The sequence below is a fragment of the Schistocerca piceifrons genome, chromosome 1 (assembly GCF_021461385.2).
Source record: "Schistocerca piceifrons isolate TAMUIC-IGC-003096 chromosome 1, iqSchPice1.1, whole genome shotgun sequence".
Taxonomy (NCBI): Eukaryota; Metazoa; Arthropoda; class Insecta; order Orthoptera; family Acrididae; genus Schistocerca; species Schistocerca piceifrons.
The window spans coordinates 408,138,679-408,157,525 of NC_060138.1; the positions used below are offsets into that span (position 1 = coordinate 408,138,679).

General features: G+C 39.0%; 1 protein-coding gene across 1 annotated transcript in view; it reads left to right on the top strand.

Annotated features, from left to right (window-relative positions):
- The window catches only part of LOC124788817 (ubiquitin carboxyl-terminal hydrolase 34), a 518,595-nt gene that overhangs the window by 15,152 nt on the left and 484,596 nt on the right, over positions 1 to 18,847 (top strand). Inside the window, exons 4-6 of the mRNA XM_047256101.1 lie at positions 5,477 to 5,641; positions 12,657 to 12,873; positions 13,299 to 13,570. Coding sequence (XP_047112057.1) covers positions 5,477 to 5,641; positions 12,657 to 12,873; positions 13,299 to 13,570 — 654 coding nt within the window. The remainder of the gene's footprint in view (positions 1 to 5,476; positions 5,642 to 12,656; positions 12,874 to 13,298; positions 13,571 to 18,847) is intronic.

Consider the following 18,847-nt stretch of genomic DNA (forward strand, 5'->3'; position numbering starts at 1 on the left):
TTATTTATTGTATGCTACAGCATGTTTTAAGGTATTATTGGTGCTGTTTGTGACGTATTTTCTGTTGCCATCTTTTTATACTTAGCGAACATCATGTCATCTGCAACCATGTGAGCGGCTGTTAGTAAACAAATACTCAAAGGTGAACTTCGTATGTCAGCAATATATCCTTGGGGTTGTGGTAGTGTTTGTGGAAACCAGTTATTTTGGTGTGTATTTAGCTGTTGCTTAGCTATTCGTGTACTCACGTTCGTTGGATGGTGTGTGGCTGCTTTTTACACAGAAAAACAAAACTTTTGCACTTTGTTTCTGATCCATAATCTTAAGCCATCTTACTGTTCGCACGCGTCACGAGAGGCATGTTGCAAGTGGTGAGAAAGGCTATGAAAAACTGTAGCGCGAATTACGATGACTTCTGTTCATTATTTATGTGTCTGTGTGTGATGGGGAGGTGGTTCTTTTGTGTGTGTGCGCTTTCTTTTCTGTGTTCTTGGTCAGTTCTCTCAGAGCGGCAAAGAGTGTGTTGTTGCAGAGTGTTGTGTTCTAATTTATTACTTTTTCCCTTCGACTATAGCCTTTTGTATGTGGTAATTTTCTTCTATCTTTAGTTGTCAGTATAGACTGCTGCTGTTTCTCAGAATGCGTAGATTGTTTTCGATGTTAGTGGGGTTATGGCTTTTGTTCATTAGATGTTCTGCGAAAGTTGAATGTGTGCTGTCACTTCGTAGAGCTCTCATGTGCTCTGTGTACCTCGTTCGGAAATTTCTGCTTGTTTGTCCTATGTAGTGGGCCTGACAAGAGTTGCAAGTGAGTTGATACATTCCAGCATTGCTGAATTTGTCTGAGGTTTTTCTGACTGGTCTTAGTCTTTTCTGAACTGTATTGTTTGTTCTGAATGTTACTGGGATCCCTTGCTTTTTTAAGATATTTCCTATTCTATGTGATATTTTGTTATTGTATGTTAGTGTGTACCAGCTCTCTTTTTTTCTGAAGTGGTGTGGTCTGCTGTGTTGTCTGTGTGTGCTCCATGTTTCCGTTTTACCTTGTTGTGAGTTTGTTTATGATGTCTGTTTTTTAGTCGTTTTCAACAGCAATTTATTTGATTATGTTTAGTTCCTGGGTGTATTTTCGTGGTTTAAGAGGTGTTCTGTTTATCCTGTGGAGCATGTGTGTGAAACTGGCATATTTATGCACTGTCGGGTGGTTGGATGAGTTGTGGATAACAGTGCTTGTGGATGTGGCTTTTCTGTAGATGGAGAATTCATGTTACTGGTTGTTTCTTGTGATTGTAAGATCCAATAAATTTAGTTTCTTGTTGTCGTAATTCGCACTACAGTTTTTCATAGCCTTTCTCGCCACTTGCGATACACCTCTCGCGACACACGTGAACAGCAAGATGGCGTAAGATTATGGATCAGAAACAAAGTGCAAAAGTTTTGTTTTTCTATGTAAAAAAACAGCCACACACCATCCAACGAACGTGAGTACACGAATAGCTAAGCAACAGCTAAATCACACCAAAATAACTGGTTTCCACAAACACTACCACAACCCCAAGGATATGCTGCTGACATACGGAGTTCACCTTTGAGTATTTGTTTACTAACAGCCGCTCACATGGTTGCAGATGACATGATGTTCGCTAAGTATAAAAAGATGGCAACAGAAAATACGTCACAAACAGCGCCAATAATAGCTTAAAACATGTTGTAGCATACAATAAATAAGGTAGTATAAAAGTATTAATATAAAACTATATTTCAAAAGACGATTTGTAAAAATGTAATTATGTTCTACTGTGTTTGTACAACCATACAATTTTCTGAATGTTTAAGATACACTGATGATGGTGATATTTGTTGCCGAAACTAGTTTGGGATAATAAAGAAATAAACAAATAAACAAATAACACAGTCTTTGCATCAAGGTGGACTCAATTTGTGATATTACTATTTTTCTACGCAAACATGGACCAAATGGAAGAGTTCCAAGATAATATTATTGTTACAGATACTGTACTCATTTCTGTGCTGCTACTGGGTCATTGTCAGCCATCGACCTCTCAGCTCTTGGGGACTCTGTTCAGTGGGAAGTCATTGGTGACCTTCATTCCAGTGAGCACTTCCCACTTCTCATTCGCCTATTAGATGGAGCATTATCTGAACAAAAGCTATGGGAATGGATGGTCAGCAGGGCTAACTGGAGGCCATTCAGCTATCTGGCTGTGTTTGAACTCTGCAATAATATCCATGAATTGGTGGACCACATCAGATGAGTGATCCATCATGCCGCTGACTTATCGATCCAAAAGTCTTCCGGTAATGTTGGAAGGGGTCTGTACCTTCGTGGACTGGTGAGTGCTGTTCAGCTGTCCAGGACAGAAATGGACCGATGAGTGCTGTTCAGCTATCCAGGACAAGTTTGCACCTCTCCGATGGTTTGAATGCTCCCCAGCAGAAGACAACCTCACAGCTTTTAGAGTTGTGAGAGTCAATGCTCGACCCGTAATTAAGGAGAATAAGAAAAGATCATGGCAAGCATTCCTGGACTCTTGTCAACCACTCCACTTGTTCTGCAAAAGTATGGGATCCCATCAGAGGATTTCCAGTAAACACATATGCGTTTACCAGTAGCAGCACTGCTGAAACGGGTGTTCCAAACAATGCCTGGAGACATCGCTCAGACGATGGAAGAAATTTTACAGTGAATACTGCCGTTGCCAGGCAGGATGTGGCATTTTGCTGCTACTGTGCAACTGCAGAGAGGGGAAAGCTGGACTTGAGATCCCACTATACTGAATTGTACAACTACCCTTTCTCCATGTGGGAGCTGGAATCGGCAGTGTCTGCGGCTCATGATACTGCTCTTGGTCAGAACCAAATCTGTTACTGCATGGTTTGATATTTACCAGCAGCACCAAAGAAAATCTTTCTCAAAATGTTTTAATCTTGTCTGGCAGGTAGGCAACTTTCCCAATGTGCAACTCATGGAGAGGGGCAATTCTGATACCTTTCTCAGACAAGAAAAGGACCACACATGTCCCAGTAGTTACTGGAGTATTGTCTTCATGAGCTGTGTCGGAAAGGCCTTGTAGCAAATGGTTAACTGTCGTCTGATCCGGTTTATAACGACCAGGCAACTCCTTAGCCACTTTCAGTGTGGATCCCGAAGATTTTGGTCCGCTGTCGACAGCCTGACCTTACTAGAGGTGGCTGTTCAGCAGGCTTTTCTAAATAAACATCACTGTCTCATTATATTCTTCGATATCAGTAAGGCATACAACACTACTTGGAGACACAGTATTCTTGTGCAACTCCGTCAATGGGGCCACTTCCCAATCTTCATATAGTCCTTTCTAAGCACTTTTTTAGGTCTGGAATTTGTGACATGTTGTCAGATTGTTTTGAGCAGGAGAATGGTGTTCCTCAGGGCTGTGTTTGAAGTGTTACCCTGTTTGCCATAGTGATAAACAGTATCACACCTATGGTATGGAGTCCTGTTTAGTGGTCTTCATTTGTGGATGGTTTTGCTGTTGTTGCAACAGTTGCTAGTGTTGCAACAGTGACCCATCAGTTGCAACTTGGAGTGAGGAGGTTGGATGAGTGGGCTGCTAGGACAGGTTTTCAGTTTTATGCAGATATGTGTGTATGTTTTCATTTTAATCATTCTCGTTGTAGTTTTAATTTCCATGACTAATGTGTGAGGGATACCATTTGATATTGTAAAGACTCAGTGAGGTTCCTATGTCTCATTTCAGACTCCAAACTGGTTACCACACATGAGAGCCCTCAAAGCCAGAACCCAGAAGGCACTGAATTTTATGAAGTGCCTTAGTCACAGGTCTTTGGGAGCAGAAGCGCACATCTGCTCCAGTTTTATAGGGCTTTTGTGCATTCATGGTTAGACTATGGATACATGGTGAATGGGTCAGTGAGACCTTCTTACATGAAGATTATTGACCATGAGGAAATTAGGCTGTCCACAGGTGCTTATTGGACCAGCCCGATACCCAATCTCTGTGCCAAGTGTGGGGAACCACCACCTTTCACCCAGTGCCAACTTCTCATGGCACGTCAGGCGTGTTAAGTTCTTCACAAAACTCTGAATTCACCTGTACACCATACTGTTGTTTGTTCGCCTCTGGAACACCTTTTCTCCCATCATCCATGAGCAACAATGCCCGACAATGTCTTTCCTTCTCATCCTGTCTGGTAAGTCTCTCCAGATCTGGGGTTCTGCGTGACTTTTGTGAACTGTGCCCCTTTGCCTAAACCTCTCCAATCCTTTTCCTTCCCCTTCAACTCTTCTGCCAGAGGAAGGAGCCACTGGCTCTGAAAGCTTGTAATAGTTAAACCTTTTGTGTGTGCGTTTCCCTGCCACCGCATGGTGAGTAGATTTTTTACCTAACCATTTACATTGTAACAAAACTACAGTGAATATATCTGGTGGAGAAAGAGAAAAATAACAACTGTTGTTTCCAAGTTGATTAAGAGCTCCCAACTCAGTGCACAATTTTGTACCTTTTAGCATTTTTTTTTTCAACAAACAGCCACTAAACATTAGCAGCACTCTGAATTTTTATTTTTATCTTTGCAAGTTGAGTTGGTCTTGATGTCTGGCATGAATTATTTTGCTTAGGCAATCTTCCAGTTGCATTGAAGATACAATCCGAAACCTCCCATTGAGTCCCATTTTTCCCAAATTCTGAATGTTCCACAAAAAATTGGTGATATTAACTGACGCCTCTCTCTTTCCCATCTTCCTCTGTAATACTGCATGTCATTTCTTCCTGAATAATATGCCTTATTTTTATGGATGAGTTCGTCTTGCAGCTCTAACAGTCAGTGGTTTAACTTCTCTGAACACATCACGACGACTTTCACCTGATTTAGCATTGTGTGAGATAAAATTATTCTACAAATTGTTAATGTTTTCATTGCCTTTGGACTGTTTCTCAAAAACCCACTGCAAATGTTCTAAATATTCCATTACTTCCTTCCCTAACAACTTACAAGCCATTTTAATACCTGTACCATAACTTTAGATATAGTTAAAAGCAGTGGTCAGTTCTGCCATTTCAGGATACATTGCAGCATTATGTCACTTTGATGTGAGGCACAACTGTGCATTTGCTGTGCTCTCAGATGAAATAGGTTCTTAAAGAAACATTAAGTGACCAAATTGACTACTGCCACATTTCTAGGTAATAGATGAACAATATAAGCAATGAATAGAGATACAGGTCTGAAATTTCGACATTTCAATCTCTGTTTCTGCTGAAAGAAATAAACATTTCAAAATTCTAGGGTGTTGAAACTTGAGACAGCATAATTTTTTATGTTGGTATTTCTCTAATGTCTAACTGCAGTATTGTTGCAAACATCTGTGCCATTTGTCTTTAAGGTAAGCTGACTTTTCATTTTTGATTGTTGTCTTGTGAAGTGGGATTTGCTTCAATGTTTGTTCTCTCTTGCAGGTATTCCTCTTAAATTTCCCTTTATATGCTGCTTTCAAACAGAGTTCAGCTGGTAAACTGGAAGAAGTTTCTGCAGCAGAAGCTGCAGCACTAAATGTATTTTGTGATCTCCATGATCCTGAAATTCCATCATTCCTTCTTCGTAATGTCTGCCTGTTTTGCAAGGTATGTACATTTTTGTCTGTCCTGTGTTCTGTTATTGTGTGTATTTTATAAAATTGCATTGTTTTAAGATGGCATGTTCTGTTATTGTGTTCACTGTATAAAATTGCATTGTTTTAAGATGGTAATAAGTACAAATTCCAGGTGCCAACCTTGTAACTTCTGTCACTTTTTTTCATGTAATAAAGTAAGATTTTCAATTTGCTCCTCTAAATGTTATTGGCATGTGGAAAATTCAAGGAGCATCATCCAAAAAGGCTTTAACTGGGTCGGTAGTTAAACTTTTATGTTAAAATAAGTAAAGAAGCCTATTCATAAAGTTGTCTAAATAACTCCGCCTGTATCACCTGAGCTGTTTTAAATTATTCCATGTTGCCTGTTTTGGGTATTGCCATTTCCATCTTGTCTGTTTTGGGTATTGCCATTTTCAGACCAGAGCTTAGATATTATGAAATAAAGCTCAATTTCTCGCTGAAGTGAGGTATCGACTATTTTCGCTCAAATCAACTAAGATGAAGTTGTTCAGTGGCTTTCAGTGCATTGGAAAAAATACTATCACCAACAGAGAGGATAGAAGAACTAATTATATGGCCTGCAAAATTAGTGTTAAAATTTGAAAGAACTTTGAGTCCCAAGAAACTTATTGTTAGGTTAAGGTTGAGACAGAGGTTTATAGAGAGAAACTCAGTGTAGAAAAATTAATTATACATCACACATTTACAAACGACAATATAGGGAATCTTTGTCACAGTCTTGTTGTTGTAATGTTCATAAGTTACTCAGAAATAGGCTGTGAAATTACAGGCTTCATTGAACTGATGTCACTGTTAACTTCACTGCTGACATTTCTCTCATGATTGTAAAGTATTTTTGCTACTCCCGCTAAGTATGTCGTCCTGGCTACCATGCTTGGCATTGGCCATCCAGCACTTCTTGAGTGTTGTGATGATAGAATCTGGTGATATTGTGCCCTTGAAGGGAGAATCCACACACACATAAGGCTGACTGGTGGTTTTTTAATCTGGCTAGATGAAGAGACTCCGTGATCCCTCTCTGAAAACCGATCAGAGTAGTATTGTTGGAGATGAATTTTTAAGTGGCTTGTTTACAACATCTAGCTCCTGCAGTTTGAAGCCATACCTCCAGACATGATGACTAATAAGGGAAGGTCTTGATGGCTAGTACCAACTTTTTAAAATCAGCAATACAGTTGTGGGGTTCAGTGGATCAGAAGAAATCGTGAAATTCTTTTTTGTCAATTACTTGCAAATGAGTGTCCACCAAGGCAAATGGGTGCAGGGTGTGATACCTGGGACCCTAACTTACACCACCATATAGGTGCTTTAAGAAAGTCGATCCTAGCCATGGGGTCATCACCTTGTAAGTTTGTCTCCAGTACAGCAACTTTATTCTTAACTTCTGGTGTGAGCTTACCTTGAATAGCATCCCACATGAGCATAGCTCACTTATTGAATGGCAGACTAGTACTACAATTACAAATAGTAGTTAACCAGTCCACCACTAATTCTATGTTCGTCTAGCGTTTCTTATAGCTACTAATCACTGACCCTCAAGGAAATTTTCTTGGGCAATGTTTCATTCTTCAGGTTAGCATGGGAGCGGCTTTCCTCCTCCTACAGTAATTGCTAACATCACAGCAATTCATCGTTTTTTTGTTTCTAGTTCTTAAACAGTAACGGCTTTTCCTTCAGTAGACCATGTCGTATTGCTTCACATGTTGAGCATCTCATTGACATTGCTGAGCCAATGTACAAGGTAAGAGTGCACTACTGCATTTGGATTATGTGCCTCTTTAAATTGAGAAAATTTGTCAGTAAAATCTTCTGGTTGTCCGTATCAGTGCAGTACAGAAAGCCCGCATATGCATGTGAATCTGTGACACCAGTTTATACTCCAAGATAATTCTATCTGTAGTATGTTTAAGTTCGTGACATTACTGCTCTGCCCCCTCCACCCTGTTCATGTATTAGCAAAATAATTTAGTAAAAGATGATCTTGAGGTCGAATAATTGAGGGTAGACAAGATGTGTGAGCTATAAATTATTGAACATAAAACAAAGGAAGTAGGTTACAGTACTCTTATTAGCCCACTGCTTGAATACTGCTCACCGGTGTGGGATCCGTACCAGATAGGGTTGATAGAAGAGATAGAGAAGATCCAATGGAGAGCAGCGCGCTTCGTTACAGGATCATTTAGTAATCGCGAAAGCATTACGGAGATGATAGATAAACTCCAGTGGAAGACTGCAAGAGAAATGCTCAGAAGGTCAGTACGGGCTTTTGTTGAAGTTTCGAGAACATACCCTCTGAGCAGTCAAGCAGTATACTGCTCCCTCCTATGTGTATCTCGCGAAGAGACCATGAGGATAAAATCAGAGAGATTAGAGCACACACAGAGGCAAACCGACAATCTTTCTTTCCGCGAACAATACGAGACTGGAATAGAAGGGAGAACCGTTAGAGGTACTCAAGGTACGCTCCGCCACACACCGTCAGGTGGCTTGCGGAGTATGGATGTAGATGTAAAACAAACATTAGTAATAAACATAGGCAGCACAGCAAATCTAATCATTAAGAACAAGTGGTACGTGCAGGAAGGTCCAAACTCCTGCTGAATGGTGATCCTACAACCAGTTTTATACATAAATAAAGTTAATTACTGAACTATACCAACAGCCTGTGAGTTATCTAGTGTGACATGAAAAATGACAGAATCTCCTCTAAGATCAAGCTGTGATGTGTACTCAGTATGTAAGTTCCTTCATCTGCATTCTTAGGTGCCCATAACCAAGACCTGATAAGCGATCCAAAGTGTCTCTGCGTAAACAAAATCACACCACTCTGCTGTACTCTCCAGTGATAGGAAACTCTCTCTCTCCTTCTAGATTGATGTCCCAAACTCTTCTCCCATTTTCTCTCTCTCACCTACTCCCAACGGCACATCTTTCACCACCAGCATCCATCATCATCATCATCTTCATCATCATTGTCATAATCATGACACTTCAGCCAATGAGAGCTTGAGTATCTCCCCAACAACACTTTGTACAACATATTGATTTATATACAAATGAACATCCATTCCTTCACTGATGATTCTATAACTGAAATACATGTTCTAACTGATTATGTCATGATGTTTCTGCCAACATCAATTCTTATATTTTTAATTACATAGCTCATTAAAATGGAAATATTTGTGTTTCAAATTATATTCAGCATTCAACATGGATTGATAAATCACTTCACTAATGATTGCATACTGTCTCATTTTATCAGTGTAAATGTGGAGAATGGTCTGGTTCGACACCATTAGACATGTAAACATAATATTACAGAATATTTAACACTGTTGTTTTTCTCAGTGATGGCTGCTGTCCAATGCCATTACTGAACATATGATTTATTGTGTATCGTTGAATTATTTATCACTCAGTAATTGGAAACACTGGTGTTGGGATGAAGGGTTTGATTATAAATATATGTTTATGATTCGAGGTAGTAACTTTTTATATGATTTATTGTATTTTATTGATTGACTTAATGCTCTTGCATTTTCTGTACCAGTCTTCCTGGCCTCATTTCATGTTATTAAAGTGTGTGTTATGTCTGTCATCAGCCAGCTGTTTATGCTACTTAGGGTCCAACTGCACAGTCCATTGTAGTTGACCTGCAACTGTCTGTAGATGCCCTGACAGTGAAACCCAGTTGCTTACTTGCAGTTATGTCATTGTGCATATGTCCTCTCTCTATCTGCTGAGTGGAAACCATTTCCAGCATTGTAGATTTCTGTTCATATTTACTCAGACCCAAAACCTACTTTAACTTTTCATTATGTTCCACTGTAGTCTCTGAATTCTCCCAAGACTTGTTAAGCTATGCTCTTCTGTTGTAAACGCATCCTGGTTGTCCTGTTGAGCGAAAACTATACCTCAACCACTCATCAGATGTTAACTATTTGTGTTCCGCTTCTGCCAGTGTTTTCTCCCTAGACCCATTATGTTATAGGGTCTTTGCAATTTTCAAGGTGTGTCACTAGATTATTCGTTAAGAGATAAGTATCTCATTTTTCTTTTTATCTTGTACACAAGAAATAACCCTGTCATCAAGTTCTGGATATTTCCCAGCTTTTGGCTTTCTTCAAGATTCCTGGATGAAAAAGCCGTTTACAACTCTTTCTCAAATGGAAATAAACAATGTGCATTGGATTCAGTCATACCGTACTTTGTGCAAGTTGCTGTGTTATATGTACTCCTTGTGTAATGAATAATAGCAAACTAGGAATTTCCATCGTAACTGTGCCAAATTACAAAGTAATCATTCGTTGGTGAAGACTGATGTTTATGCTTTAGTTACAGAAATACTGTGCCTGTCCTGTCGGGGCACTATAATAGTTACTACATTGTTACTCATAAAATGATTACTTTTCAAACATCAGTGATATTGTTGCTCCTTTTTGAACTAAGGAAAGAGCACTACAGTGGAAGATACTATGATGTGAAATACAGCAATATTTTTAGGGCTACGTGGATAAGCTGCACCCTAATTATTCATGACTGAATTATTTAGGTCACAAGTGCAGCTTGTATTCTGGTCAATACAGTAGTAATCTAAAACTTATATCCATATAACTTCATAAGTACGATAACCATTACAAAAAGTTGGAAGTCAGAGTTTGCTTTGTTCTCTCAAATACTTAAATTACTGTGGGCTGATAGCAATCATTACTACCATTTCCTTCTATGGTGACTCATTAAATTATACCTGTCATGTACCAACAAATCAGAAGTATTGCTTTACAGGTTATTTCTAGTTATAATTGGTGTCATTGCTGTCATCATTGATGGTTTGTGCAGCGGTGTGGAGACTACAGGGTGTACAGACATTACATCTTTAAAGACAAGTAACAGCACATGAATACCATTAAAAAGATGCAAGATCTCTTTAAGAAAAGAAAAAAAAAGACCATCATTGCTTCTGAATCTCACTCCCACGGCCCTTCTAAATTATCGGTAAGCCCCACTACTCAGTGTGGACAAACATCACACCCTAGTGCATTTGCTTGACAAAACAGGCTATCAAATTTTGTGACTGTATTTCCCAGAACATCTCTCTTTCAGCTGACCAGATTTTATATGGGCTGTGTGCTCTTGTTCAGTGAACACGCAGTCGAAACATTTCTTTGTAAAATTTGCGCATACCCTAAACTCAACAGTAAGATCATGTGGCCCTGCAGAGTATTTTGCATCTCAGAAATTGATATTGATGAAGCTCAGTCTCTTGTTGTTTTCTTCCAAGTTGTATTCATTGTTATTCCCAAAATTTCAAGAAGGTTCCTTTTTCCTAGCAGTGTCATAAATAAGGCTGCAAACATTTTCAAAATCCTAGTAAGATGTAAGCCCACCAAATAATAATTATTTTTACATGTAGTAAAAGGTATACAAGAACATAATAAATCTCATTACGACATAGAGACCTTTCTTTCCCTCCTTTGCAAGTGGAAATCTCGGGAAGAGTGGCAGCCATTATATCATTTCAAACCTGTAATGCTCAGTCACAGTTACACGATGAAGAAGAAGAGCTCTTTGACGGTGATGAACATGTGGAAAGAGTGACTATCTGTTGACTGCATTGAATAGTAGAAAAAGACAAGTCAAATCTGTAGTGTACCAGGACAAAAGGGAGCGTTTGAAAAATAGGAAAGACAGATAAACAGCTTAGTCCCCAGTCTACAAAACCTACCTGCTAGGAGGTACCTGTCATATATATTGAAGAAAATAACTTTGTGATTAACAGGTGTTAGTGGCGGGCTGTGATGTTTTAGGCTAGTACACAGCATACTACATGATCTTGCAGTAAATTTTTACAAATGCACAGAAAAGGAAGAAAGTCCTGACCAATAAGTGTTATTGCTGTCTTTATTGGTGGCTGAGAGATCAACTGTGGAGACTGCATGGTGTAGACACATTACATGATTAAAGGCTAATAACAGCAAGAAGACAAATTTTCACAAACCGTCAAATACCATAAAAATGTACAAGCTTCCATTAAGAACAAACGGCTACCATTGTTTCATTCAATCTGACCCGCCTAATGTTGTGAAGATCGATTCAGCCATGCTGCAGAAGTTTTGATGGGAAAACATATACATCCCCGACCTCATGTGATTTCTGTATGTTTGGAGCCCTGAAGAAAGACATTTATGGCCATCAGTCAGCTTTGGATGAAGAGAAGCATGCCAGGGTATAATCGTGATTGTGTAAACTGCAAACCTTTTTCCTTAAAGGCATTGACCATCTCTTGTCTCACAGTGGAATAAATGTATTGACAAATATGGCAATTACTTTTGAAACAATAAACAGTATACTAACTTTTTTCCATCTATTTCATTTTCATAACTGCTGCTTATAGAATACATACTAATGCTGAATTCCACTACCTGTGTTCTCTGTCATCACCACCATCAATAACATCAAGACACTACACTACTTGGGAACACTCATCAGTCATGTTCACCATACGATTACAGCTATGACACTTGAGCTGCTGATGTGCAAGCTGCCCAAGAGACATTAACTAGGAAGTGTGAGTAAACCAAGAAGAACCAAACAAAAAGAAATAAGCGAAACATTTTTGGAAGGATTCTAGCTATACGGTGCAAAAAGGTGATGACATGTTTTCAGCTGCCAGAGGCTGCAGTCTGTGTGTGTGTGTGTGTGTGTGTGTGTGTGTGTGTGTGTGTGTGTGTCTGTCTGTGTCAACAAAGGCCTTTGATGGCCGAAAGCTTATATTGTTACAGCCTTTTTGGTGTGCCTATCTGTGACTCAGCATCTCTGCTATATGGTAAGATTTTTATTTCATGTGGACAGTGCATATATATGAGATGATTTATGATATGTGTAATTTCCTTTATATAGTCATGTATTCAGAAATATGCTGCATTCTGTTTGAGAAGTGTGCTAAATGTACATACAGAAATTCCTTCCTTTCTTCCTAGGCTGGTGGACCAGCAGCGATGACAGCATGTTTTGAGAACTCATCCTTGCCTGTGCCACTTGCCCATGCACTTGTTGCAGTTGTGTGCAATCTTAAATTATGGCTCAACTATCGTTCAGTTGTACAGTTGTTTGTTCCGTTGCGGTCACGTGTATTGAGATACATGTGCGGCCTTCCGGATAAGGATCTTCGTGTACCTGGTATCAAAACAATGGCAGGTAATGTAATAAACAGCACCCTGGAGATTTTTATTCTTCCACTGAAAATAAGAAGGTTTTTCTCCTGTGGAATTATCAGTTTTAATGTAGAGGAAAGCTGTGGTAAACAAATGCATGTTACATGCAGCAAGGGATGAATCATTTCTTTATAAAATTAAAGATGTTGCGTTATATGCTTTTGTGAAGTGTCACTATTTTCTTTGTAACAATAGTTTGGTTTCAAGTAGAGGAAATATATCTGATAGTAAGTGTAAAATAATTTTGAAAGGAAAGAAACAGAAACATTTTATTTTTGCTTCCTCAATGCTAATTGATAAATTAAAATCAACTAAAATTTAATTCTGTACTAATGGGGTAAAATTTAAAAGGTAATTTAACCTAGTGTTGGTATTTAGAAATAATTTTTTGGTAATTCTGATTTCCAGATTTCATGTGGAGTGCTGTGAAGGATCCTCTTGATTCACCACTTGCTTTTGACCGTGATGGCCTTGATTTGGCTTTTAAATATTTTACCAGCTCTACACTGACTATGAGGCTTGCAGGAATTGCACAGATCAACAGCCACATCAACATGTTCAATGAACTGTGCAACAATGAAAGCATAATGGAAGTAGAAAATGTAGGCCAGAATCTTGCCAACTGGCTTATCGAAAACCAGATTATTTCGCACATATTTGGACCAAATCTTCATGTAGAGGTATGGAAAATTAATTACAGTCTTCCCTAGTGTGCCACAGTTTTGCGTTTTTCTGTATATTTAACTTTCTTTTCTATGTTTAAATTTCTGCAACAAAGGACTGACTACTTCTGGGACACAAAAAATAATATGTATGTTGTATAATAAGGAAATATAGGTGCTGCATATAGGTAAATTAAAGAACCCTTGGGAGAAAATAGAAATGGATGAAGATGAAACCTCTGTGTGATGATGTGGGAAGAAGTTGATAGAATGCAGCAAGACCAAAGTTTAAACAAGGTGCATGTGAGAGACAACATTCCTTTATTCTTATGAAGAACATTGGGAGAACTGACAATAGCAGAACAGTTCTACTTGATATACAGGATACTTAAGACAGGCACAATATTCTTGCCTTGAAGAAGAATGTAGTAATCCCAATACCATAGCAGGTGGATGCAGACAGTTGTGAGTTATACTCGACCATCCGTTTAATGAGTCGTGTTTGCAAAATACAAACAAAAATTGTTTATAGACAGAAACAAATAATGAAACTGAAGTGGGAAATATCAGTTTTGGTTCTGGAGAAACATACAAACATATGAAGTAGTACTGACTCAATGATGTATCTTATGTGTTAGGCTGAAGAAAGGCAATCCCACATATACCATTTGTATGTTTGGAAAAAGCTTTTGATAGTGTTGATCAAAGAACACACTTCCAAATCCTGAAGGTATCAGGGATAAAATACAGGACACAAAAGACAAAATGCAACTTGGACAACTAAATACAACTTGCTCAGAAACCAGACTGAAACTACGTGGTCAAAGGTGGGGCAAAGGACATGAAGGGAAGCAGTATTTGAGGAGAGATATAGAGGCAGGATTGCAGACTGTTCCCCATGTTATTCAATTTGTACAAAGAACAAGCAACAAAGGAGAAGTTTGAAGAAGAACCTAAAAACTTTTGATTACCTATGACATAGTAGATCTTTCAGGGACTACATAGGACTTCAAAGAACAGCTGACTGGAATGCGTAATGTCTTGAAAAGAGATTAAGGCAAAGCCTCAGTAAAAGTGAAAGATTACTGTATTGTATTCAAGCTAAGTCAGGTGATTCTGGGGCATTTGTATTAGCAAATGAGGACATTGAAAGTATTATATGAGTTTTGCAGTTTGGGAAGCAAAATATCTGGTGACAGCAGAACTAAAGATGCTGTAAAATGAGAAATAAGAAAAACTGTAGAAATAACAACATTGAAAATAAATTTAAGTGTTTTAAGGTTGAAAGTATTTGCCTGGAGTGCTGCCATAATGTGAAAGTGAAATATGCACAGTAAGGAATACAGACAGGAGTAGAACTGTAGCTTTTGAAATGAGGTGCTACAGTAGAATGCTGAAGATCAGATGTGTAGATCAAATAACTGACGAGGAAGTCCTGAATTCAGTTGGGGATAAAAGAACTTGGGTAAAAGAAGGGTTGATAGGACACATTCTTAAGAGTCAATTTGGTGATGGAGGGAATTGTGGTGTGCAAAAATGTCGAAGAGAACAAGGGTTTGACTACAGTAAAGAGATACAACTGGATGTAGGTTGCAATAGTTACGCAGAAATGAAGAGTCTGCATCAAACTAGTCATTGGACTAAAGACAATAACAGCAATAATATAATAAGAAAAATTCCATTTTGAAAATTTTCAAACCACATGTATCTTCTGAAGAGGAGTACTAGCAATCTGCTTGGCAGCATTGCGAGTTTAGAGAACAGTATATAGGTTAAGTTTTTGGTGACATTATGCATTTTCTGAAAAACTGTTTCTGAACTCGTCTGTCGATGTTTTACCGTATAAAGCAAACAATATAGTGACATATTCCTGGAAATGGGCAAAAGCCACATCAATTACTTAAGGTATTTCAAATATCTATACTACTACTGAAAGTGCAATTTTATTTTGCCACATGTGTTTTGTTTTGTTAATTTAAAGCATTGTCTGTGGACTGGAATCAAACCACTTGTGGTTGAGCTCTAAAACTGTTCATTTCAAAAGTTTTTAGATTTAGAACCAAACCATATTTGTAACTATGTTTGATTTCATACCATTTGTGAAGTTCCTAATGAATTTAAAAAAAGGCAAAACAAAAATAAATTGTCAGTAGTCAACAAAGAGGGATTCGAAGTATGTTGACTAATTATAACTACAGACACTGGCTATAAAAATTAACAATTTATTTAAATACAATAAAAGTAAAGTACTATTTTAAAGTAACAGCCTCATGGAAGTGATGTTTTTCAAATGTACAGATCATGTATTTCTTTGTAATTTTGACAAGTGTAGTTTTTCTTGTGAATATCCTTTTGAGTTAGCAGAAGTCCATTCATTAAATAGTATTTGATCACCCAGTGTTGCCCAGTTGCTTATTTACAGTTAGCAGCAGTCCATTCATTAAATAGTATTTGATCACCCAGTGTTGCCCAGTTGCTTATTTACACCAATCTTACATTGGATACCAAAGGAATGAAATCAACTTCTAAATTAGGAACAAACATGGGTCACTTACATGGCGCAGAAATGTAAATGAAGTATACAGTTGTAAAGTAAAATCTTTTAAAAGTTTATTGTAATATTATTTTAACACACAACTTGATTATACACAGTTTTTAAGTTTCTCTCACTGCACAAGAGCAAGAATCATAAAGGTGTCCATAAGAGAAATTTGGCGGCCTGAAATTCAGCCCACAATACTCAAGACGAGTAGAATGTCAAATGGGCCGACTTGGAGCAGGACTGGAGTAGGTGGTGGTGGGAGGGTGCATGGAACAGGTTTTACGCCGGGGGCGGTTACAAGGGTACGAGCCAGAGGGTAGGGAAGGTGGTTTGGGGATTTCATAGGGATGAACTAAGAGGTTACGAAGGTTAGGTGGATGGCGGAAAGACACTCTTGGTGGAGTGGGGAGGATTTCATGAAGGATGGATCTCATTTCAGGGCCGGATTTGAGGAAGTCGTATCCCTGCTGGAGAGCCACATTCAGAATCTGATCCAGTCCCAGAAAGTATCCTGTCACAAGTGGGGCACTTCTGTGGGAGGTTCTGGGTTTGAGAGGATGAGGAAGTGGCTCTGGTTATTTGCTTCTGTACCAGGTCGGGAGGGTAGTTGCGGGATGCGAAAGCTGTTGTCAGGTGGTTGGTGTAATGCTTCAGGGATTCCGGACTGGAGCAGATTCGTTTGCCACAAAGACCTAGGCTGTAGGGAAGGGACCGTTTGATGTGGAATAGGTGGCAGCCGTCGTAATGGAGGTACTGTTGCTTGTTGGTGGGTTTGATGTGGACGGACGTGTGAAGCTGGCCATTGGACAGGTGGAGGTCAACATCAAGGAAAGTGGCATGGGATTTGGAGTAGGACCAGGTGAATCTGATGGAACCAAAGGAGTTGAGGTTGGAGAGGAAATTCTGGAGTTCTTCTTCACTGTGAGTCCAGATCATGAAGATGTCATCAATAAATCTGTACCAAACTTTGGGTTGGCAGGCCTGGGTAACCAAGAAGGCTTCCTCTAAGCGACCCATGAATAGGTTGGCGTACGAAGGGGCCATCCTGGTACCCATTGCTGTTCCCTTTAATTGTTGGTATGTCTGGTCTTCAAAAGTGAAGAAGTTGTGGGTCAGGATGAGGCTGGCTAAGGTAATGAGGAAAGAGGTTTTAGGTAGGGTGGCAGGTGATCGGCGTGAAAGGAAGTGCTCCATCGCAGCAAGGCCCTGGACGTGCGGAATATTTGTGTATAAGGAAGTGGCATCAATGGTTACAAGGATGGTATCCAGGGGTAACAGACTGGGTAAGGATTCCAGGTGTTCGAGAAAGTGGTTGGTGTCTTTGCTGAAGGATGGGAGACTGCATGTAATGGGTTGAAGGTGTTGATCTACGTAGGCAGAGATACGTTCCGCGGGGGCTTGGTAACCAGCTACAATGGGGCGGCCGGGATGATTGGGTTTGTGAATTTTAGGTGGAAGGTAGGGGTGTGGGGTGTCGGTGGGGTCAGGAGGTTGATGGAGTCAGGTGAAAGGTTTTGTAGGGGGCCTAAGGTTCTGAGGATTCCTTGAAGCTCCACCTGGACATCAGGAATGGGATTACCTTGGCAAACTTTGTATGTGGTGTTGTCTGAAAGCTGACGCAGTCCCTCAGCCACATACTCTCGACGATCAAGTACCACGGTCGTGGAACCCTTGTCCGCCGGAAGAATGACGATGGATCGGTCAGCCTTCAGATCACGGATAGCCTGGGCTTCAGCATAACTTTTGTTTATGGTTTTAGATGTCATACAAGATGCAGAAACGTTGCATTTGCTAGATATCACAGATAAGTTTGTAGCAAGGCCTTTCCTGGGACACTCAACTTCCACCACAGAAACACACTTTACAGCAAAGCAATGCTTGCACATAACATTGTCCAATATTAACTGTGACAGTATATTAACATCAAGAGTAATATTACACGAACCTTCAGATTGACAGCCTCCATTTTTATTAGCACGAAAAACAAGTTTCCTTCTTGAATTGAAGTACTCGGTGGTGGTTTGTTTACTGTTTCTGAGAGGTTGCAGTCTTGACCCACTGGTGTAACATTTGTTGTAACATCCTTTACTGTGCATCTGTTGCCCTGGTGACATTATTTACAGTTGTAGCAACGAATTCTAGGTATATTGTGCTATAATATGCCACAAACGAACACAAAAATAACACAGCCAACTGAAAATTGTTTCAAAATTCAGACCACACTACAAGCTTGTAACGATTCATGTTGAATATTACTTAAGTTTCTTCTGCTTGGTCCATTGATGAATGAACATGAAATTTTCATGGTTCACAAAATTTATTCACATTAATTGACATCTGAACAGCACACTCATGTAAACAAACCACGGACAGGCTTCACTGATCTCTTTGACTTCCAAAAGTAACTTCAAAACTGACTTGTCGCAGCATCGCTTTATATATAATTTTAACAATAGCCTCCAAAAAAAGCATTATTAATTTTGTACAATTTTGATGTTACAATTAAAATTTACAAAACGTAAAGAAATCTTTAGTTTTCCATAAGAAAATCATTCTGAACTTTAATTGCAATAATGTTTCTTGTATTATTTTAGTTACGTAATTAATTACAATTTGGATTTGGTTACTATCATTCGATGGTAGTACAGAGGTTGTGCTTTATCTGATTACATACATAAAATGCACAAATAAGGCTCAAATTCTGGAAATTGGAAAACTGTGAGAAGTAAACAATTGGAGAGTTAATTAGAAAT